At 41.1% G+C, this 25,148-nt stretch overlaps 1 protein-coding gene across 4 annotated transcripts in view; it reads right to left on the reverse strand.

Moving 5' to 3' along the window:
- The window catches only part of Ryr3 (ryanodine receptor 3), a 528,612-nt gene that overhangs the window by 126,935 nt on the left and 376,529 nt on the right, over positions 1-25,148 (reverse strand). For all 4 annotated transcript variants that reach the window (XR_004388016.1, XM_032903887.1, XM_032903885.1 and 1 more), the window contains exons 43-47: positions 19,950-20,085; positions 7,479-7,659; positions 6,463-6,571; positions 4,616-4,736; positions 2,131-2,300 (exon numbers count right to left, since the gene is read on the reverse strand). Coding sequence is in view for 3 of the 4 variants with exons in the window: in XM_032903887.1 (XP_032759778.1) it covers positions 2,131-2,300; positions 4,616-4,736; positions 6,463-6,571; positions 7,479-7,659; positions 19,950-20,085 (717 nt within the window). In the remaining variant the exon portion in view is untranslated. The remainder of the gene's footprint in view (positions 1-2,130; positions 2,301-4,615; positions 4,737-6,462; positions 6,572-7,478; positions 7,660-19,949; positions 20,086-25,148) is intronic.

Here is a 25,148-nt window from a genome sequence, read left to right on the forward strand (position 1 = left end):
ACTGAGTTTCACTCTTCCCTCACCTGGACCCTCCCCCGTATACCTACTCATTACTGTTTCTCATTTAAATGGAAATAAAAAGGGAGTAGTCCCCACCCCCAGAACAAAGCAAGCATGTAAAGATGGCTGCTTAGTGAATGGTCGCAAAGAAGATTTTTAAACTTTCACTACAATCAATTGATGGGTCGCTTAACCCAGCATCCTTGGTATTTGAATTTCCAGGTTCTGAGCTATTGCACAATCACTCCGGATTTATCTTGTACTTGTTACCTTATAGGAGTCTCACATATCTTCTTTTATTTAAGGTTAATAAATGGTTATAGACTGCCACGTCCCTCAAATTCACCAGCTTTACAGAGAGAGAGAGTAGATCTCTGACGCCCACTAGTCACTTTGTCAGTACCATGAGCAGCTCACAACCGGATAAATGATCTGTGCATTGACCTCACTAAAGGGAACCTGACGCTCCATGAGGAGCACAAAAAAGGAACAGAAATCTGGGTCTTTTCTAAAGCCCTGGTAGAATCTTTGCTAACAATGTTCCTCTTTGTAAACGTAGACGGACAAGCTGAATTAAAGGAAGAGCCATTCAGTGGCACTAAATATAGCCAGAGCGTGACTCACGTCACTGTTGAAAACCCAAGGACTCAACAGAAGTCTGGAGACCCACAGAGAAAATAATGTCATTATTTCCTGCAATTATCACAGCTATTATCTCTGAACGGACATTCCCTGCAACTTATGATTTCAAAAACTGTTCTCTTTGAACCCTCCACATTTCTGGGTGTTGGTATTAATTATCAGAAATTTGTCTTCTGGAGGCATTGGTAACCACGCTGGAAAAAACAGCTCCATTTCCGTTTATCACTTTCGGAGACAGTGTAGTTAAAATGAGGGAGGCTCCGATTCCTGTGGCTTGAAGGCTCTCAGATGAGGCACTGAACAAAAAACCTCTTTTTTTGGGGGGTGGTTTAAGATGATGATCTGGCAATCATATGATCTAACAGCAGATGCTGGAATAGAATTTGCTGTTTGAATTACAAAAAAAAAATTAAATACTTTAATCAGAAAACTTGAAGTCCACAAATTTTAAAAGTTTTTTTAAAACCTAGAGATTTATAGAAAATCTCAAAGCAAAAGTAATGGTAGGTGGGGCACGGTGAAGATCTAAAAATATCCTATGGCTCTGACTCCTTCATTGATAGACCGTTCCTCATTTTTATGCCCTGTCTCCATGAATTAAGGAATCTGGGTTCTGCCAGCTGACTCCTCACCCCAAAGCTCGCAATTCTCACTACTGGACACCAGATGGCACCCTTGAGAAGACGAACTGCAAATAAGCATATAAGTTTTTTTGGAATTAAGCTGATCCTTGTGTCCTCACTTCTCACTTCCAGCAAGACACAGATATGACAGCTGGCATTTCTTATCTTATGGTCAGACACTTCTTGTCTTGATGCCTGTGGATGCTGGATTTCTTTATCCCAGCTTTGATTTCCAACTGTGTGGTTGCCTTTGGCCTCTTGTACTGACCTCTGTCATACCTCTGGCTATAGACTATCCTTCCTGGTGGTCAGTGCATGAGAAAAAATAAGTGAGAATGAAGAATATTTCTGGCTTGAAATGCCTCCATCCAGCCTTTTGCATAAGCAACAGAACCATATTCATATACATATACATATGTATATATATATATATATATTCTTTTGGGGGACCTTTGGTGACACTCATAACTGGTTTAAACAGGATTTAGATAACAGAAAATTGCTATTAGTGCCTGATGGGTAACACGGATGCTATGAAAACATTCTATGATGAATATCATAGTGGTTACCTGTTCCATTTCCTTAAGAAATAGTGCCCCAGGGTTTGAGATACTGTGGAGGCTGGATTGTGAGAAACTTCAATTGAAGGGATTGGACAGAAAATTAAGGCCAGATTTACCTGCATATACATTTTTGGGCCAATACATGACAATCTTCCAGTTTTGAGTATCTCTGTTTTTCTCATTCTCAAGCAGGATATTAAATTATGATCATCAGGAGGTAGAAAATATTTGTTCCTATGTCCAACGTAACTAATTTAACCATGAGGGAATTCCCTTCCACCCTCTTTATTTTAGCTACTTACTGTATCTAGAGATGCAGAAGCTCGTAAATCGGGTAAAAACCCAACTTCCAGCAAGTGGAGCAGAAAAGTTTGATCTTTAATGCCATAAACACGGTCCAAGAACAGCACCATGGGTGCTTTGTGGTCAGGACAGAAGTTGGCCGCCATGTCTGGCTCGCTGACGGACCCATCTGAAAAACAGAGCACGCCATTTCCTGTTTCTGCAGTTTGAAACGCAGCATAGAACGTATCTGTCCACAGCGCGCTAAATGTTAGAGCCACAGGAAGTAAGAACCAAGCAGGAAGCTGCTTAAGCAAGGATGGGAGAAGCAACTATCAAATCTCTGTGAGCCAGTTATTGAACAAGTCTGTTATTAAACGTTTAAACTTACATGATGTAGATTGTTTCAAAAGGTAACTCACAGTCATTGTTCACTAATTTCTAATTTTACCGTAAATTCTAATCAGTTATTTGTATCAGCTGTAATTTATCGATCGAAAACACAACACAGTGGTGGTAGGCTTTATGCCTTCTCTTTCTGTGTTCTATGATACCACATTGGCAGCATGGAGTCGCCTACGGTGAGGATATCTATCCTAAAAAGGGGGAAAACTGGAGGAAATCAAGCTTGAGCTACTGCTCTTTGGTGGATGATGTAGGAATGGGAGTGGCCAAACGGTGAGAAAGTGGATACAATTTCATAACAGGTCACGTCTGTGGTCATCATATCACAGCACAGCGCAAACCGGCAAGCACTCCTTCAGTGTCTGCTTTAGGCGATACTTAGATAAAGTCATCTTAGTCTTATTTGAATAAAAGAGAGAGCGAGAGAAAAAGCCAAAAAAAAAAAAAAAAAAAAAAAAAAAAGCAAAGCTGGCTCAGGGATGAAGCTAGGGATCCACGGAGAAAATAAACTCGATAAGCCTGGAGAATAAAAAGAATTTTTAACGAGGATAAAAACCAGCTTTGTCTCTTCAGTCTCACACCAAAAACTAGGAAAGAGAACCCTCACATGACCAAGGTGTGCAGCATGTGCAGTGCTGTACTCGAGCAGACTTCCTAAGGCATCTCAGGAGGCACAGGGCTGAAGTGCTGTCTGGCCTAGGGCCTCCTTCTGCCAAGACGTCTGTGTGGACTGCTAAGACGGAAGGGTGCCCATGCAGCCTCTCATCCCTCAGCACAAGGAAGACTGGGAGCTGGATGTCTGAGGCTAACTTGCGCCCTTGCACAGCTGTGGTGCTTTGATGAATATTGTTTCTGTGAGATTGAGCAAGTATTCTGTGCTCACAGAAAGCACCACATCACTGGGAAACGTGGCAGTTAACATCTGTTTTCTCAGACACACTATTATTTCACTGTGCTTTGTGAAGTTATAAAAGTGGCAAAAATTCTAGAACATTTTAAAAAATATGTATTGTGGTGGTTTGCATAGGACTGACCGACCCCTTATAGACTTTTTCAATCGGGTAACTCTGTTTTTCTCTTTTTCAAGCAGTTCATTAAAATATGGTCGTCATGTAGGCAGAAAATATTTGTTCCTATGTCCAATGTTACTAATTTAACCATGAGGGGAATTCAAAAGTGTTTGATTGCTTGGCCCACAGGGAGTGGCATTATTAGAATGTGTGGCCTTATTGAAGAAGTAGGTGTGGTCTTATTGAAAAAGTAGGTGTGGCCTTATTGAAGTAGGTGTGGCCTTATTGAAGTAGGTGTGGCCTTATTGAAGAAGTAGGTGTGGCCTTATTGAAGTAGGTGTGGCCTTATTGAAGTAGGTGTGCAATATTGGAGCAAGTGTGTCACTGTGGAGCTGGCTTTGAGGTCTCAGGCCATGCTTAGTGGCCTCGTCTCTTTCTGCTCCCTGGGGATCAAGCTGTAGAACTCTCAGTTCCTTCTCTAGCACCATGTCTGCCTTCATGCCTCCATGTTTCCCGCCATGAAGATCATGGGACAAACCTCTGAAACTGTAAGCCAGCCCCAATTAAATATTGTCCTTTATAAGAGGTGACATGATCACGGTATCTCTTCACAGCAATAGAAACCCTGACTAAGGCACGTATTCTACAGTAATTCCTGTATTTATTGTCGGAGAGCCCCCATTCCGTATGTTTGAAGATGTTCCATGGAATGGCAGTTTGGGAAGCCCTCGGACAGCCAGACTCATCCTATCCTTTCAGATCCATCATGTGCCCGAAGAGAAGGCAGAGTCAGGCCATGCTGAGGGCTGCTCATTTTACCACCCTTCAGAAAGTTAGAGTGGTCCCTGGTCCCAGAATGGTAAGGTGTATCTGTACCCAACGACCAAAGATTTGGCCATCTTGACACAGGGAAGCAGATGACAGAGGAGCTAGGTGAGGCCTACAAAAAATTCACCACTGGAAAAAGAACAGGGCCTTTCCCTCAGGCAGCCTGCACTGTGATCTGGCAGTGGCCTCTCTGAAGTCACATGTCCTGTTGGTGAGCAGGCAAGGGTTAGAGGGCAGGCTCAGCCCAAGGCTGCTTCCCTACCTTTGTTTAGGGAGGGCAGCTTCAGGGGAATGCTGATGATTCCAACCAGGTCTTCTGTGGGGACCAGGGAGCGCAGGATGGACCGGATCCGGATGGCTTCCCCTTTGCCTGTTTGGATGAGCTGTCACACAGGAAAGAGATTAGACAGATGAGGCCTCCCCACCTGCCACACTGCACCCCTCCCCACCCCTCACCCCAACCTAAGGCAGGGGAATGGTCCTATCAGCAAGGTTGTATTTCTGAATCCCCTAACTGCTGCTGATACTTGTGGCCACAGGGAAAGAGAAACCACCCCTTGATTTACTATAAGTTGACCACAGCCACACTCTTTCTTCAGTGAGGCTAAAAGCCTCAGCAGTTAACTCAGCAGGAGCCTTCGCAGGCCTGTCAGCCCTGACAGTGCATCTGCAACACTGGAGTTCAGTATTATAGCAGAAGAGAAAACGACTTACAGATTTCAGTTTCTCCTGAACTTGAAGAATGTTGGGGGTGGGCAAGAAGAGTACAGAGATTCTAAGAGACAGTTTGCGTGTTTCATTGGAGTTATCCCAAAGAGGACAGGTTCATTTATACACACACTAACTAGCTGAGCTGCATGTACACAGGTATACATGTCCATCTTCCTGCACAAGAGGTCTCCCAAGAGAGGGCAGTGTGGCCCCAGAGAAAGATGCATCCTATGCTCCTACTCTGCCTGACACCTCCCATTCTTGTGGCTGTCAGTGATGGTGCAGCTTACACCTTTCTGTCTGCAGAGAAGGGTCCAGGGAGGGATGCTGAGAAGGTGTGTGTGTGTGTGTGTGTGTGTGTGTGTGTGTGTGTGTGTGTGTGTAGTATGTTAGGGCAGGGAGGTTGTAGGCAGAAAAGAAGGTATTTACTTCTTCCTTAGGCAGGCTCTGGTGAGTTAACTTTCATGCGCTGTCTTTTTTGAGAACATGCCAGCTATGTAACTTGCTTCCAGAAGTGATACAGAAGTGATCAAGAGAACTAGAGCAGGAACAAAAGGGGCCTGGCACTTCTCCTATGCTGTAGGGCACCCTGCTGCTTCCCTGCCTTCCTTCTCAGTTCCTTTCTTTCCTTAAAGTAACTGAAATATAAAGAGAGGCTGATGGGGTAGGGCTGGTACATCACAGAAGGAACCGGAATCCTAGTAATTCCGACCAGCTTCCAAAGCCAAGATTAAGATTTTCCTTCCTTAAGAAGATGAACTATTTCCTCTCAATTCCAGTGTATGGCTGTATATGAAAAACCACCAAATAACCCATCAGCGGAGGTGAGAAGGGGAAGGGGATGAACACTTTTAGGTCAAAACTGGAGGTCTAAGAAGATACCACATCAGACAGAACCACTTTTGTGTGTGTGTGTGTCTGTGAAACTCCCAACTGTTTTCCTAGAGACCAAAGCCATGGATATCAAGACAGGATTTCCCACACAGAGTGTCCCTGGGGTACTCATGAGGTCACAATGGTATGGCCGAAAAACCAGGTTAGCTACATTTTGACCAAGCTGAGGCACATGGAAGACTCATTTTGGAAGGCTTTAAACAAAATATATAGAGATTTTATCCAGATAGTACCAAAGGTCTCTCTCTCTCCTCTCTCTCTCTCTCTCTCTCTCTCTCTCTCTCTCTCTCTCTCTCTCTTCTCTTTTTCCTTTCTTCCCCCCCCCTCTCATTTCTCTCTTAGAACGTGGCCCAATGAGGAAAGTACTTTGGTGTTAGCTAAAAGTAATCTAGAGAGAAGCTTATTAGTAAATCCCAGACCCAAATGAAGAAACTACATTTAGGCTTCTCTGGAGTCCTTGATTCAGGCTCCTTAAAACTGCTGTCGGGAAGCTCTGTCACTTACATGCATTTCAGGAGCACATCGGCCTAATAGATCGATAAGCGCTGAATAAAATGACATAATGGCATTGCCCATGTGCACAATCTCTTCCTCCTCTTCATCGTCCTGTGTGCTGAAGAGAAAGAATCAACGTGGGGAAGGCGTGTGAGAGACGGCCTTGCTTAGAGTCAGGCACTTCTTAGAAAGAACACCTCGTTCTGGTTGAACAAACTTCCCTCACAACTTTTCCCTTCAGGAGCTGGTGAAGTGGTTTTATCCAGTAAGCTCAGAGGGGCCCATGCTACTCCGGCGTCCCATGAACTTTGAAACATGAATTTAGATGCTATCCACTGTTCATCCCCTCTTCGTCTTTGTGTATGCACAGAAAGCCAGCTGGACAAGGAGTCAGGATAGCTGTGTTAGCATGCTGGCTTTGGGATTAACAAGCTGTATTTCTTTGGGTCTTAGTTTTACCTCAGGTTATATGAGAAAGTTGAGATGAATGTATTTTGAGATCTCCGTGATCATCTCTCAGAGCTGATGATGAAGGGGAAAGGAAAGCCAACTCCACTGGGTTACACACACTCTGTAGATTATGGGGTATAAACTAGATAAAGGAAGGCAAATGGCTACTGGACATGGTAGGGGGGAAGTAATAAGGCAATCAGATACCGCACCCACTAGACTCTGAACCTTTAAATTCCACAACCATCTGCAAGGAATCCAAACACTCAGAACACTTTCCTGAGCGGTCCTCCTGAGGCAATGATGGAGGCAAGTACTGTGAAGGCTTTGCCACCTCAGTGGTTTGCGGGCTGTGCTGAGTGGTGGAAATGGAAGAAGCTGCTACTGATCCCTCAGCTCTCTGGACAAGTCAAAACAACCATGGGCCTGACAAAGTGTGATTTTTAAGCGGTTTAACCACCATAAAACATCTGCTCTTTCTACAAGGCCAAGTTACTGATCCCACCCTAGTGCTTCACCAACTGACAGTATTTGGCAGCCCACCAACGGTACACGCGCTGGAGTAATTCACTTACACTTCCGTCTTGTAACCCTGGGAAGGAAGGTCGAGGGCAGGGCTCTCTGAGATCTTAATGGCACCCTGCATAGCCGCCAGCAGTCCGTTCCCTCCTTCACCCCTCAGAGCTGGACCAAAGCACTCGGGACGTCTGATGAGCAACTTGACCACAACACTGGCATTTTCCTCCACACTTTCGCCTGAGGGAGAGAGAGGCCCGGTGTCCTTCCCTCCGGAAAGGACAACCTGGAAGTTATTTGTAGCAGATGAGCTGGGAGAGCAGTGTTTCATTTGCTTTGCCACCTATTAATATGATAAGGAAAGAGTGGTGAAGGAAAGGTGACCTCTGATAAACGAGGCCAGATCTATTCATTACAGAATTGACCGCTGTGGAATAGAATCTTAGTCTTCAGCTCAGGATCTTTTTTTCTCTAACCTCTGGGATGACCCTACCATGTTGAGGCCCTCAGAGGGCACATATACCATTCAGTCTCCTGCTAACAAGATCATTTACAAGTGACTTGCAGACAAAAGAGCTTCATATCTTACTAAGCACTGAGGAGTTAACACTTGGCCTCCTTCCTTGAGTGGTAAGAAGATAACTAAGCCATCATGCCACAGCTCATCTGGGGAAATGATAACATAGCTCTTTACTCGGTGACTCTCATGGAGTAAAGTACACGTCCCAGAACAATCTGAATTTATAGGGCTAATTTCATGATATCAGAAGTCTTTGGTTGAAATGAAGAATCTGCTGGATAAATTTTTCTGGTAATAGCTCAGAGAAAAGGCACAGGGCAGAGCACTCTGTGCTCTCTTTGCATTTTTTCTTTGGAGAAACCAAGGATGAGCTGGCCAGTGACAAGGGAAAAGGAACAGTTAGGACAGGAGAGCTGCCGAGTCTCAGAACCATTTACATTCCAAAGTGGAGTTACAGCTTGTTTAAGCAATTTATAAAACATACCTTCTTTCTCCGGCGAAAACCTAGTTTATGTTTGAGAATGTGATCCCTGAGCCAGACTCAAATGCTTGTTTTTTCAAAAATGCGTATTACATGAAGCCTAAATAAAAATGTTTTTCTTCAAAACCATTAAGTATTTCTTGGGTGGTAAACTGTTAGAGAGTGAGCATTTGGATAGCTATGGGGTTTTCTCTTTTCCTCTTGGTTTTTCAAGATAGAGTTTTTCTGTATAACAGAGCCCTGGCTGTCCTGAAGTTTCATTGTAGACCAGGCTAGCCTCAAACTCAGAGAGACCTGCCTGTGTCCACCTCCCAGTGCTGAGATTAAAAGTGCACATGGCTGGCTATGGAGTTCTTAAGTCCTCTGAAGGTATTCCTGATATCATCACAGTCTAACACAATAACCATCCAGCTCAGTTTCCATAGGTGTGGACTTCGGGAGTAACTAATCTAGGTGGTCCTGGCTTGGGATGCATTTGAAGTTACAGCCTCAGGTTGGTTTCAGCGGCGGTCTTCTGGCAATTTGTCTGTAGCTGAGGGTTCAGCTTCTAAGTTCATGATATGGTTGTTGGCATGATGCCTCAATTGCTTGTTAGATGGCAGACTCAGGCCTCAGTTCCTTACCACGTTGACCCCTTTGGGGGAGTTTCTGGGTATCCTCATGACATGGCTACTGGCTTCCCACAGATCAAGAGAGCAGGGCTGAATCTGTAGTCCTCGTAATGATCTGGCTACATATGCTCATCTTGTAGTATTTTAATCATTCAAAGTGTTTTACTAAACCTAGCTCACACTTAAAGGAGGAAGATTTAGGCTTTGCAATCTAGAGGGAGGAAGATCAGATCATTTGCAGACCTATTTTAAAAATATCTGGGCAGTTTAAATTTTGTTTCATGAAAGTGTTTTATTTGGAATAACTAAGCCTGAGCATATAGCTCAGGGGTAAGGCACTTGGTCAGCTTGTTCATAGCCTTGGAATTCATCTAGTACTACAATTAGGGATATAAAAATGGGAGCTCTTGTGGGATTGTAAGAATGTTTTAGAGTTATGTTCACTTGATCCAGAACTTTTCACTAAACTGAATTTAAACAGCTCCTCATTGTTCATTAATTGTCATATAGTTAGTTTATTTCTTCATGGAGAGTTTGGAGAATCTGTGAAGGTATTTTCCATCCTCGAGCTAGGCACAGAAGCCTATACCTATAACCCTAGGGCTAGGAGGCCGAGTCAAGAGACTGGCATGTTCAAGTCCAGCCTGGAATGGACAGTGAGATTCTTTCTCAAAACAAACAATGTCTATTCAAGTCTCACCCAATATAAGTGACCAAAGAGCACAATCTCTGCACATACAGGCAGCACTAATTAGGCTCCAAAGGTTAAATAAAAGAATACCTGTAGGGAAAAGTGGTGGGGGTATGGGTTTGAAAGGGAGATTGATTTGATCAAAACACATGTGTGCATGTATGAAATTCTCCAGTATTAAATATAGAGATATTTTAAAAAAGAATAGCATGTCAGTTCCGCCTGATATTCTCAATACATCCTGATATAGCATACTCACAGTAGGGAGATTTCAGTAGAAGTACAGGAAGGAGCAACATATTAAAAAACAAGTACTCTTAGACATAGATGCATTGTATGTCATGACTTTCAAATATTTCTAGCCTGTAATTCTTAGCAGGAGATATATATATATATATATATATATATATATATATACACACACACACACATACATATACATATATATATACATATATACACACACACACACACACACACACATATATATATATATATATATATATAAATTGAAGGTAAAATCCAGCCTTATTAACAAGGCTGACCCAAAGATTGCACTCTGATGTTTTTAGCTCATACTGGCAGTGCTTGAAGGTTAGCACATTTTCTAATCAGCATGCTGTACTCAGCTCAGCTCATCCCATAGCAATTAGCACCATAGAGTTTATGGGATACAGAAGTACCAGAAGCAGAAGCTGAGAAATCAGAGTTGGATATTGAGATTACATCTAAGCTAATTTGCCCAATTAGCCCCCTTTAATCCAAATTTCACATCTTCAGAATTTAGCTAATTAGGTTGACTCTGAGAACTGACCCAGGAAGCTATTCCCTGATTATTTTAATTTGGACATATGTTGGGGATGCAAATGTACTCTTCAAGAGGAAGAGAACAGAATCTAACCACTGTGGCTGACTAGACAGGGGACTGAGAAGAAGAATTTGCAAAGGCTTCATGGAGTAGTGGGGACAGAGGAGTGTAAGTCTACTCTGGTGAAGCTGAATGTTGAGCTTTGGGGTATTCGTTAAGGGAGAAAGAACATTTTGAGGTAAACTGCTTTTGCCCAAGGACATCCACAATATTTTTGCTGGAACTCCAAATAAGAAATGAAATTAACAACTGTGTGGATGCCCAAAGTCCCTTTCTTCAAAGGCTCTCAACACAGGATTGTTAATGCCATGGCTTTCTTTCTAATATGTCTGAGCAGTTGGACGAAATGATTCTCTCCATTTTATGTCAGTAAAGGTGTCAGACTCCAGGGACAATTAATAGAACCTCACTGATCTCATCTTCTATCTATTATCTTTTCTTACTCCCTATGTTATAACTACAGTTCTGTTGTTGTCTGTTTGCATGCAATGTTTTCTTTCTTCCCATTCTCTTGTCATAAATTGTTGACTTGGGGAACTTTATGAAATTCTTCAGGAGTATCTTAAAACATGAGAGCCCTGGAAAAGTGGTCATCTTAAACCCTTCCTTGGCCTGCTTTTCACATTAACCTGCACATTTTATAAGAACAGAGTACTATGAATTATCTAATCCTATGTGCTCACAGTTTTGCTAATTTTGACATATATTAAGCATCAAAAATAGTTATTGTTTATTTTTTAAGTGCTTAGAATTGAACCCAGGGCCTGAGCATGTTAGGCAAGTATTCTGCTCTGAGCTACAACCTCATCTACAAAAGAGTTTTTTCAAGACAGGGTTTCTTTGTGTAGCCCTGGCTGTTCTAGAACTAACTCTGTAGACCAGGCTGTCCTTGAACTTGTAGTGATCAGCCTGCCTCTGTGCCCCCTGTTCCCAAAGCCCCTATTCCTGGAATTAAAGGCATGTACCACCACTGCCCAGCTAAGAATCCTTGAATAAATGAGTAGATTTCACTCAAAGGAGAAGCTTGAAATGAGTTCAGAGAAAATTCTGCCTATTACTGTATTATCAGACCATTGTCAGCTTCTGTTTGCAAGAACCCAAGTTGTACATATTCCCAGATTTCAACTAGTCCCAGGGAAAAAAAGGGATCCCCTAGGAGTGAGAGAGCACATGGGGTTCATTAAGAGTGCTAAGATTCAAAACATGTTTCTCAGTAAATGCCACGTTCGATATCATTCCAGAAGACCTGACCAAACTAAATCATCGTAGGCACTGAAGACATTACGTCTCCTCTTGTTCTGAGGAGAAGCTAGGCATCTGTTTGTAACCACTGTGATAAGACAAGAGCAAGCCAGAGAGGGTTAGCTGATTATCTCATTGATTCAAACTATCACAGACCTTCTAGTCGCTGATCTAGGAACAATGGAGCATCTCTTATCATCCTAGTTGGTAGTATCTTTTGGGTACACAATGACATTGTTAACGTTTACCCTTCTACAATAGTCCTTTGTTGTTGGTGATATTTTTGATACTTTGTTGGATCTTTCCAACTATATTGTAAATTTTAGAACAAATGCCATCTATTATATATTTTTGTTCTGAGCACCCCTGGTTTTTAGTACTGGTCGTGAGAAAAGTTAATAAATCCTTTCTGACTCCATGAATGTACAGACAGAGTGTACAAGATGGTTCTCAAGCACCTACACCTTGTATGAGCATTAAAGCTAAGATTCCATTTTGTACTCTTTTTTTTTTTGGTTCTTTTTTTCGGAGCTGGGGACCGAACCCAGGGCCTTGCGCTTCCTAGGCAAGCGCTCTACCATTTTGTACTCTTAACCCTAGTAGGTGTATGCATCCCAAAGAGCTGCAGGATCCATCAGCATGACCTCTTTATAAACACTTAAGGGGACACAATATAATTAAGTGATCTCAAAAATTAAGAGATCAGAAGAGATACAACTGTTTCTTTCTTCAAGATGTTATTTAATACAGTTTGCTTCTCTATACATTCATACACTGACTGACTTTATCAAATTCCAGCAAACGCCATCTTTCGTGGCATAGCCACACATAGATGTGCACTGCATGTGTAGGTGTGACAGGATACAGAACCTTTAGCAATGACTTCAGATACCTTCATAACAATTCTAATCGTAACTGCCCTACTTTCTGCTTTGAGTAGGAAAAAAAAAGCTCTGAATATCTTCCACTTTTGTGGCCTGGTATGAGATCTTCTCCTTCTTAGTTCCGACAGTAGGAAGTGGCTTGTCATAGACAAACAGGCAAATCCTGTGTCTGGCTCCAGAGTTTGCCATTTTCAGGTACATAGAGACTTCATTTCTTGCAGAAATAAACACAACCCAAGGCTTTTATGCAAGGCAATCAAGAGACAGTAAATGCAATAGAGGAAAGGATCTGCTTTAAGAAATTACTTTTATTAAAATCCTATTTAGAAAGGTCATATCAAATATTAAAATATTCCATTAAAATAATACTAGAGTTCTCCAATTGTATCATTTTGATATCAAAGGGTTTAAAATATTTTTAAAAATATAAACAATATAATTATTCTTCTTTCTTCCCTTCCTTTCTTTCTCTTCTCATTCCAAGAGACCATGTCACTCAAAGTAGCCTCACACTTGAAATCCTCCTGCCTCAGCCTCCTGAGTACCAGAATTATGCCACATCTGGCTATACCACAGGTCTTGACAAACTGAGAGGAGAAAATGTCATTTATTTTGCTTTTCAGGGAGCTGGCCTCTGGACCATCCTTACTCATGTTTCTATGCCCTTCTACTGACACAGCTTTGAAGCAAAACATTTAATCTCTTCAAACTTCCAGGACTTACCTTTAAGATTATGAAGACAACTGTACCTACAGCTATGGGATAAATGCATGTATGCTGCCAAATTCATAGCTTGAATCTTAATTCTCAATGAAATAGTGTTTAAAGGTGGGACCTTTGAGAATTATTAGCTCATCAGTGTGGCCTTTATGAACAGGAGTAGCATTTTTATAACTGACTTCCAGAGAACCTTGCTATTTCAGCTATGATATTTGTTACCGTAGTAAGTAGACAGTGTATTGTAGCGGGAGAAGGGTTGAGAACTGAAGAACATTTTATAGCCAATAATCTTACACTGGTATAGATCTTTGTATATTGAGGTTACATTTTGTTACACTGATATAGATCTTTGTATGCTGATACAAAATTTGAGGTTGTTTTTGTTAAAACATACTATGTATACATTGTTTTCAACACTTTTTGAGGCATTGTGCCTAGATGATTTTTTTAAAAAGATTTATTTATTTTATTTATATGAGTACACTGTAGCTGTTTTCAGACACACCAGAAGGGGGCATCAGATCCCATTACAGATGGTTGTGAGCCACCATGTGGTTGATGGGAATTGAACTCAGGCCTCTGAAAGAGCAGCCAGTGCTCTTAAGCACTGAGCCATCTCTCCACCACCTAAATGATTGTTAAGAATGTAATGTAAAGTTCTAGTCCTCTTTAAAGCTGCTATCAAAAACTGTTTAGGATAATTAAGAAATGCAAGTTAATAGACAGCCATGGTCATGTTATATATTAGACTAATTTATCACAAAATATGCTGCCTAGATAGTAAATAGCTAAAATCAAACAAAGTTTGCCTATTCAGATAGTCTATGAATAGATAGAAGGTCTTCAAAAACCTCAGACACATACAGAATATGGCATTTAAAGTTATTTTATTATTAAAAGATCTTTTTCGGTAATAAGACAGGTCTGCTACTGGCAGCACCCCCAGTCTACTTCAAAGAAGATGCTAAGCATTGGAGAACCTCCATATGGAGTTTGCTTCAAATGTGGCAAGGTGCCACTTGGCAGCAAACAGCTCTTGCTTCAACTGTAGGCAAAATGCTGTCTGAAATGGGCAAACAAGATGCGGGAAAATTGACTGCTGAGCTCTACCAAGACAGGGTAAGGAGTCCTTTAAAATTCAAGCTTAACAAATACAGGTCCATCAAATGTACTGGGCCAGGAGGCTGAAGATAGATGCTCCAACATTTTAGAAAGATTTTGGGGGAATGTTCAGGCATCCAACTCTCTCTGTCATTACTGTAGTTTTGGAAGCTGCTTGCCTGCACTTCCTACACACTCATGCAATATTTATTCTTTATTAGGTCTCTGATGAGGTTAACGACTAGAGAGTTAGAGTCTCACAATTAAACTTAAGTCGTTTAGGATTTAAGATGGATTTAGGTCTAAGAAAACATTTTAGGTTAGTAATAGAAGTTTTAATAGAAAACGATTTAGGTACAAAACTTTGAACTCACCAAGATAGAGTAGATAATAGAATATTTTATCCAAAGTTGCCAAATACAGATGGACTGGACTTTGTGAGTGTATATCTTGCCTAACAGTCTTCATAATCTTTCTTAGTGGATATTTACTAGTGTAAGAGAAAGAGCCTTTTGTTTAGACTAAAAGGGGAAAATGTTGGGGACTGGTCTGGTGTAGCTATGTATTCCTGTTGAGCAGATCCTCAGATATACCAAATGATGCTATGGAAACTTTGTCCCCCAACTTAAAGCTATTAGTTAAATAAAAGTGGCTATAGCCACTGGGGAAACTAAAGGTAGATGAGGTTTCGTTTATCAGGCTGGGGGTTGCAGGTAGGGACCACAAAGAGAAGAAAGAAGGAGGGTGAAAAAAGGAGAGAGAAGGTGGAGAGGACAGAAGGTCTCCATTTGACATGATGGACCAGGAGCCTGTGCTTGAGTGAAAACCGCCCCTGAAAATTGAGAGAGCAGAAATAACCTGGGAAGACTCAAACTGTAAGTACTTGGGTAGTGCAGCTGGGTAGACAGTCTAGCACTAGAAAACATAGATTAAGGGTAACCCCTAGTAATTGTGCTTGGTTGATTAAATAAATTCATAGGACTCTGCCTTGATTACTGAGGGGCTGCATGGGTCATATCAATAAATAAAAGAGTTTATTAAAATCCATTTACACTATATAATTATTTTGCTGGTACTCTGACCTTGGGCTTCCCACTCTATAATCTTTTAGAAAGAAATGTATGTTTGTTTTTTTTTTATAACCTAGTGTCTTAGGGTTTACTGCTATGAACAGATGACCAAGGCAACTCTTACAAGGACAACATTTAATTGTGACTGCCTTACAGGTTCAGAGGTTCAGTCCATTATCATCAAGGCAGCATCCAGGCAGGCATTGTACAAGAGGAGTTGAGAGTTCTACATCTTCATCTGAAGGCTGCTAGCGGAATACTAGCTTCCAGGCAGCAAGGATGAGGGTCTTAAAGCCCATACCCAGGCACACCTACTCCAACAAGGCCACACCTAGTCCAACAGGGCCACACCTTCTAATACTGTCACTCCCTGGGCCGAGCATATACAAACCATAACACCTAACCAGTCAACAAAATTTTGTTGCAACTGCCCGAATAGACTAAGATATTGTAACACTGGATTATTTTATAATCTAATAGTGAATGTATATAAAAGTATATTGAACAGTTTTACATGTGGTAAGTGTTCAATAATTACTAGTTTTTATCATCCTCTGTATCCATTACCATCTACACTATTATTAAACACTGTCTTTACTGTCATCACTAACCTTGATCATTTCCACAACCTGTAATGACCACTATGGGAATGGTAATATTCTAGCCTCACTATACCACCAGTTAAAAGAACCCTTATTCTCATTCGACATAACCTAATCTAGAATCTCTATCTGCTACCACGTATGTCACCTTCTACTATCAGGACATTTCCCATAAGCCTGCCATCAATGCAAGTTATAATCCTCCAAGATCTATAACGATCATCCCGATAAACAGTATCCATTGTCACTATTCTCAACGTCACCTGCCCTGAACACCTCTATCATCGCCTACCATCTTGACTATTACTTATATCATTCAAAATCATCAACCATCATTGTTCACCATCACTTACCTTAAACTCTTCCACCATTCACCATCATCATTTAACACCATCACCCAACATGAACTTCCCGTGTCATCTACCTTTATTTACTGCCAACCACTATGAACACTTCATACTCTCCAAATCCTCCTCCTCCATCATTCATTGTTATCTACAAAGAACTCCCTTATCCATCACTTACTAAGACTTACTCACTATGAACAGCTTCATCACCTACAATACCATCCATCACCATCCACCATCATTCACTATGACACACCATGACATTCATACCATACACCATGATTCTTTATATCACCTTACTCTTTCACTAGCAATCAGGGGATCTCTCTGTTCAACAGACGCCAGGAAAGTAATCACAGTGTTTTTTTTTTTTTTTTTAAATACTTTCATATCTTAAGGATTTGCATGGTACTTTGAAGTCTCAGAAAAATCTATTATTCTTCCAATTTGAAATGCTACAGAACTTTCAGAGATCTTGAGAGACAATGGTAAATAACACAGCTACAGACCTTACTGTATTTTGTAACACTGTGATAACCAAGTTTTCTGTGGCTAATTTCATTTATATCTTAAAATAACTTTAAGATACATGGTATTGTTTCCCCCCACTTTATTTATTTAAAAGGTTAAGGTTGGAAGGTTTCATTAACTTGTTTAAATCTACATAGAAAGTAAATGATATAGCTGATTTTGAACTCTAGATAAATCCATATTCTATCCTGAAGGCTTCCATATAAATATGACTGAGACACTCTTTGTTCTGTAGGTATTTAAAACTATCACTTGAAAAAAAAATTCCCCATGTAACTGTCTTTGTACAATCTCCTGAGAAAATATAAACTATTACAGTTACAAATGGTCTGAGGATAAATGCCATTTCCTTCTGTTGATTGATCTCTTATCCTAATAGTCAAATTAGGGACCTCTCTGAGTATTGCACACAGTAACATCAGTATTATTTGATCTAAAATAAGCTTACTGTGTTTCACACTAAGCCACTTTATTTTTTCTTTTATCCCAATTTCTTTCCTCTCTACCTTCAAATCTCTCAGATAAGAATTTCAGCTTAGTATTTGTTTTTTTAAAACACATTCATACCCATTCATCCATTCGTCTGTCTGTCCGTCCATCCATCCATCATCATCACACCACCACCACCAGCACAAGCAATTCTTTCTTTATAATCTCTTTCAAATATATTGAATCCCATCCATCTCTATCTTCACCATTATAACTCAATTTAACCTGAGGACAGAATCTGTCAGTGGTACCTGTCACTCTGTCTCCTGTTAAAAAGGTTTCCCAGTTCTCTATACAAAGGGCTGATGCTAAACAATTCAGCTTGGCATTTATGTTCTCCCTATTATAACCATCTACCTACCCTTCAAACCTCATCCTCTACTGTCACTCACACAGCCACCTTCTGGAGCAACAGATCACGATTTACTAAGAACAGTGTGCCTTAGTCTCTAGAGCATGTGCACACCGCCTTCCCACTGGCTAACCTCTCCTGCCCCTGTTTCTAGAAACTTGACACTTTAGGTTCATCTCTAACACTGCCTCCTTCACAGTGTCCTCTCTGATCATCTCAAAGGGACAAGTTTGTCCTCTTTATGTTCTTGAGTGCTCCCACCCTGTCTTTACTCCATTTACCTGTTTTGTTTTGTATTTTTTTAATAGCAATCTCTGTGTACATATAGTCCTCTTTAAAAGACTCTGAATTACTTTTAAAGTAGAAGCTGGTGTACTTTGTCCCAAACAAATATAGAAATATCATAAGTATTAAAGTCTATAGGTATATACAGTTTGCTACAACTTGTTGTACTATGAAAACATATGAAGGAGACTATGTTAAAAAGATATAAACAGCATGAAGGTAATAAGAGGGACTGATCATACCTTGGTCCAGAGCTTAGTTCATGATGGTCATACCTAACCAGCAAAAGTAAGTGCTGGAATTCATGTAATCTACATAGGACCATAACCAATGGACACCTTCAAGCTGACAGTTACACTAAATGATTTATGAAATTCTTGATCTTGACTATGAAGGCAGATGAGATGAAAAAATTCAACCTGCTTGCATCCAGTTTTCCTGTCATGCAATTTACATACATAAAAATAATTTAAGGTTTTTTATGTGTATACACGTGTGTGTTTGTGTGTGCGCAGGTGTAAGCACATGTGTGTGGATGTCCTTTGAGGCCAGAAGAGAGTGTCAAATCCCCTGGAGCTAGAGTTATAGGTGGTCACAAGCTGCCTAATGGAGCCTGAACTCTAGTTCCCTACAAAACCAGTATGCACTCTTTATGGCCGAGCAATCTCTTCAGTCCTTCATTCTTAACACAATTAGTTACTTATTATGTGCATGGGTGTTTGGTCTGCGTGTGTGTCTCTGTACTTCATGCATGCCTGGTGCCCACAGAGGCCAGAAGAGGAAGTTGGATACCTCAAGACTGGAGCTGTCATGCGGGTGCTAAGAATCAAATCCCAGTTCTCTGGAAGGGCAGCCAGTGCCCTTAACCACTGAGAAATCTCTCCAGCCTCGGACCCTGGATTCTTAACACTTTCCTTTCCCCATTTACTTTTCTCTCTCCTTCCTTTCTTTCTCAGTCTTTCTTTGTGTCCTGATATACTAATTCTGTGTCAATTCTGGAGTATGATTACTTGGACAAGACGTGAAACATTGTTTGAGGATGTACCAAAACTGGCCTTGAAAGAATAAAATGTTCTAGAAAGGCTGAGAAGGAGAGAAGCTTGGGTCTAGTGGCTGGAACAGAGAGATATAGCTGTAGTGCAATTGTAAGTGAATTATTCTTGTAACAAAAGTAACAAAATCTTGGTTGACAATCTATTTTTCAAAAAAGTAGTCCACTGGTCTTATACAATGTTGGCTTCTAATTCTGGTACGATGAAAGTGTTTTGGTAGAACCAGAATTTATTGCAAACACAAGATGACTTGTGCCAAGAGTAATAATATATAGGCAGTTGTGGCAATTGTCCCTTGGGATTGAGTTACCTTTAATAGCTATTCATTTATTTCTGAAATTGCCATCTACTTTTTCATTCTTCTCCCCACCCTACTCATAGACTAGTCTAAGGTCCTGGAGGCGGATGCTCATTAACTCTGTAAAATGAGAGGAGAGGAGAGGAGGTACAGAGAGAAGGGAAGTCCAAGCCCATTCACGCAGTGAGCTTCTTGCCGGATCTGTCACTAGTTTCTCCCCTTGATGCTTGTCTGGCCTGTTTTCTTGAGAGTTCTCTTGCCAGTTGCCAACCACAGTTAGAACCTATTCTACTGAATGACAGAAGCAGTGAAGGGTGCTCTTTTTGTGTATATAGCCATAGTTATCTTAGCCTGGGTCTGAGAGGCAGGGGGCACATGGGACTCACTGTTCACGAAGACGGCAAACCTCAGGAAGGACAGGTAACGCTCTCCTTCGATGGGGTTCCAACCAACGTCAGGGTATCCTTTGGCCAGAAGCATGGGGCAGCTCTGAAGGCCACAACCTGCCAAGTAGGTTACGACCTGCCAAGAATAGTGCAAAAGTGAGTGTCCATGTACACGCAGCAGGGTGACGGCTACACTGAAAAAAAAAAACCCAAATAAATATAATATGAAAAGGACATACATTTAAGTAGAGAAAACTTGGACCACATTGAGCAAATACCAGTAAAAAGAATCGAAACTAGACACCATAGAAAATAGGATAGTTGCTTCTTAAGAAAATAATACAAAAATAGAATTTCCATAAGATGCAGTAATTTCATTCTTGGCCCTATATACAAAAATTACAGATCACCTTGATAGACAGTTGTATAATCCAAATTCACAGCAGCATTGTTCCTAACTTGTTAAATATAGAAGCAAGCTAAGCATGTCTCAATGAATAACTGGGCAAGAGAGGAAAGGGCTTCTTATAGAGCAGGTCCACGTAATGGGTGATCCTTAAAGATCCTTAAATGAGACAAGTGAGCCATGGAGAGCAAATACTGTGTCGCTTTAACTCGGGTCACAAGGGCAGTAAAACCGTATAGGCAGAAAGAAAAATGGCAGCTGCCAGGAGCTCCAGGGAGAGAGGAACAAGGAGTTACCATGATACAGGCAGGGCTTAGTTTGATGAAATGGAAGGAGCTATGGAGGTGAATGTGGCACTGGTTGCAGAACATTATAAAAGGCTTCCATGAGTCTGAACTGTACACTTGAAAACAGGAAAGCGTGCATCTTATCACAAGAAAAATAGAAAAACCCAATGCATTTAAAGCCAAGAGATATGCTAAAACTCCTCTAAGACAACTGTGAGAGCTGCATGTCTGAGAATTGGAAATTTCTTATCTCTAGAAGGTAGAGAGAACCCCAATATTCCCCCTGACCAATAATTATAAACTTAAAAAAATAATCTTAGGCCCCTTCTCTCTAGCAAAAGAGATAATCCAAGAGCCCAGGTCATCACAGAGCGTCCACTTCTTTGAGGTAAATAAGTCATAGATTTAGGACCAGAGCCTGCAGTCCACATTTCCTTGCAAGCAATCAAAGAGGTTATGACTGTGAGAATAAACCGTCAGTTTCTAGGTTTCCCCAACTCCAGTTAGAGGAAGTTGACATAAGCTCTGGGTTGGCATATTCCTACAATCTAAGCATGCTGGAGGGTTAGGTAGAAGGATTGGGAGTTCAAAGTACACAGAGAGCTTACAGGTAGCCTTGTGCTACGTGAGGTCTTGCTTTTTGAAAAATTTAATTATTTATTTTTAAGCCTGAATAGTTTGTAAACCTTTAAGCATTTAGAAAGATATAGCGAGAGAGCCCTCTGTGGCACGAGAGAACCCTCCATGGCACCGAGACGGGCTGTGTTCACTGGACCCTGGTAATGTAAGGTCTTTGCAATGGTACTTGGGAGTCCGGGGCGGGGTGGGGGGTGGTGGTCCTGACTCAAGCTTTGAATCAACAATAGCTACTTAAAGTCAAAAGTCAAGATGTTAAGGGTGTGATTGCCAGAAAGAAACAGGTTAGATTGGCGATGGTCTGTTTGCTTCTAGATTACCAGGCACAGATCTCAGTCAGTGATCGCTCAAGATTCCAGATTTTGCCTACTTTTCACCGAAATCAGGGACCAGCAAATGACTATTAAAATTTAATTGTTCCTCTGCTTTTGACTTCGATATTTTATGTATACATGGAGGAGAGGAAATTTAGTGTGCTACATTAGTGGGGTATAAAAGTCGGGAGTGGTATCTGCTCTATTTTGTAATTCCTAGGGTCTTCCATAACTAGGTACTCAGTTAATATTTTATCGAAGAGTCATATATTTACTGTTGTAAAAAGTGATTAATTTATAAAATTAATAATTTGTAGTAATAAATAAATACATAAATAAATAATAATATATTGTACCCAAAACTCAGCAAATTTTTTCTTATTAGTATAAATACCATTTTGCTAGAATCTCAGATTTCATTTTGTTTCTAAAATGTTGGGGAGAAGACAATAGAAGGCAGAAGAGGCAGAGTTTTCAGGGCCATAAGCACAAAACATTTCACTGGCCCCTGACATCAGTGCCTGTGGGCAGGAGTTCTGTGCAATTCTAAGAGATGTGATTCCTGTCTGGACAGATGAGATGCTAAAGGACTTAACAGCCCTCTTCACTGTTCATCCTTCAAATCGAACTCAGGCAATTGTCCAACTGTTCTAAACAAGATCTGTGGCACTGTGCTCTGCAAACAAAACCAATGGCAAAGGGAGGTAAGCATCAGTCTCCTCCATGGATCCTCTCAGCACACGTCTGTCCCGTTTCCTAGCATGTTCAATCCCACTCATGGCTCAGCGTCTTCATCAAACAGCAACCTTTCAAAAGTACAGAACTCAAAATACACAATACTGCCTTGTTGCAGCCTCACGAACCCTTTTTATAAAACATTCCTTTCATTTAAATGTACGAGTAATAAACCCCGCTGAAGTAAGTTTTACTAGGAGCTGAGATCACAAGTAAACACATTAGTGCAGGAGCAGTTCTTATGTAAGCAATCCATGGGTGTCATAGTGTGTGTGTGTGTGTGTGTGTGTGTGTGTGTGTGTGTGTGTGTAGGCAATAAGTGGTGTTCCCTTCATCACAAGTCTATGAGACCTACGGGAATGAACTAATTTTATTTACTCTTGCATTTGTGAGAGCTGAAAGTTAACTTTAAGTCACATCTGATTTCTTTTATCTTTATTCTGCTATCAGTGGCTTGACAAGCTTATATTTGAAAAGCTCAGTAAATGGACCCTTCTCCTATTGAGTAGATTATAAAGTCAAGTTAAAAATGTCAGACTCAGAAAGACAAATGCCACACGTTTTCTTGCATATGTAGGAGGTAGGTTTAAATGTAAATTTATGTACATTTGTGTGTGTGTGTGTGTGTGTGTGTGTGTTTATGTATGTGTAAGGAAGGAAGGCACCTAGAAGAAGAGGGAACAAGAACAGAGGTAACAGGATATATGTCTTAAAAGCAGTGTGGGGTGGTTATTTGGGAAGAGGAAGGAGACCAGCAAGAGGGGGACAAAAGGAACAAAGTACAATCACACACACACACATGCACGTGCACACACACACACACACACACACACACAAACCACATTTCTTTATATGGCAACCATAAAAATTAATTAAAATAAAGATCTTTTCCCTGACTTTGGCTTTTCTTTACTAATGTATTAGGGATTTAATTAGTCGCAGTAGCAATGCCTACTGACTTGACAAATGATTAAAATGTTTTTGCTTATATTTTTGTCCTCTCCTAAAATATTATCACTTAAAACGTTTCCTGGGTATTGCAAAGACCCCAAAGGACAAAATAGAGCAAACAACTCACATTTCCTCTGCTGAATTGTGTCACCCTAACTTTATACATGGAAACTCTAAGCCCCAATAAATCACAATGTTATCATGGGAGGTAAGACCTGTGAAGAAGATGCTAAGTAGGAAGGGGGCTTCCAGGGTGGTGTCCTTATCAAAAGGAGAAAGAGCTGTACAAAGCTGCACAGGGTGCTTATGCAGAAGGCAGGCCCTGTAGGACACATCAAGAGGGTAGCCATCTGTAAACCAGGAAAAGAGGCCTCAGAAGAAATTAAATCTGATAACACTTGGGCTTGGCTTTCCAGGCTGGAGAACTGAGAGAATTAACTTCTGGTGTTTAAGTCACCCTGTCTGTGGCCATTTATTACAGAGGCCCCGGAAGATGAATATGCCCTTATCCCTCAAAGTAAATGTGCCCGGTTAGAAATAAGTGGCACGCACACAGGCGTGCACTCTGCCTGATTGATGATAGCTCTTGCCTGTTATTGGTTAAATACATCTGAAGCTGTGGTAACACAGAACTTCAATAAATTATTAGTGGGTAATTGACATCCCATCTTCACAGACATGGATCTACAAGTCGGCTGAGAGATCTCCGCCATGGCTGTGCCAGGGGCATATGAGTGGTAACATCATCCTCTTATCTGTGTGGCACTTAAACTAGATGGAGCATGGCTGCCAAGATAGCTTCATCCTAAGATGCCAGTCCCCCATCCCCTGCCTTCTCAACCCAAGTTCTTTGAGCCTTCTTATACTATTGGGTAGGAACAGAAGACAATGGATTTTAAAACTAAACTTTCACCTCAGCTTCTCAGATGTACTGCCTAAGGCCCCTCATCCCTCCTTGGCTGTTCTTTCTGTTGTTTAGTTGATGATGATGATGATGATGATGATGATGATGATGATGATGATGATGATGATGATGATGATGATTGTGTGTGTGTGTGTGTGTGTGTGTGTGTGTGTGTGACTTCTTTAGGTTGTAGTGGCCCTCAGGGGCCTGACACATTTCTGCAAGGATCTCACCTATCCAGAGGGCTTCGTTCTCCCTCCATGATCTCTGTTTGCAGCTCAGAAGACCTTTCTGAGCCATAAGTACTGTATGGCCAGATCCCCAGTTGACATTTACATCTGGGAACCCCCAAACCCCTCTGTGTCATGTACTCATAGGAGTGTCTAATTTTACATCAGAATAGGACGTAGTTATTTACAAAGTATATCCTCAAGAACCATTGCAATTAATTTACAAGCATGCACAACAAAATGTCCTCATATTGTAAGTTTATGAAGTGTTGTGTTGAGCTGCATTCACACCCCTCTTTGGCTGCGTGTGACCTGTAAGCTGTGGGTTGGGCTTGTCTGCAAGAAAGCCAACCCAATATTTGGTTAATAGTTGCTATTTGTCTTCCCTGGGTCTTCAGGATTCAAACACTTCCTACATCTGCAGTGTCAATATTAACCGAAGTCAGCACCCACTCATGCTTGGATTACTGAAGGTAATTCTTGGCAATTTTTCTTGCCCCAGGTCTTGTTTCTATCCAATTAATTTCCTTACTGGAGCCTTCTAAACCATACAACATACTGTGTTGCTCTCTTGCTGGAGCCCTTCGTGGTTTCTATTTCTTGTGGTTCTCTAGGGAGATACAGTAATATAATTAGAACAAGCATGGCCTCTTGAGCTAAACTCTAATTTAGTGGCACTGAGGACATGACATAATCTCCACATCTCCATTTCCTTTCCATAACTTCTGAGCAACAC

The sequence above is a fragment of the Rattus rattus genome, chromosome 5, assembly GCF_011064425.1.
Source record: "Rattus rattus isolate New Zealand chromosome 5, Rrattus_CSIRO_v1, whole genome shotgun sequence".
Taxonomy (NCBI): domain Eukaryota; kingdom Metazoa; phylum Chordata; class Mammalia; order Rodentia; family Muridae; genus Rattus; species Rattus rattus.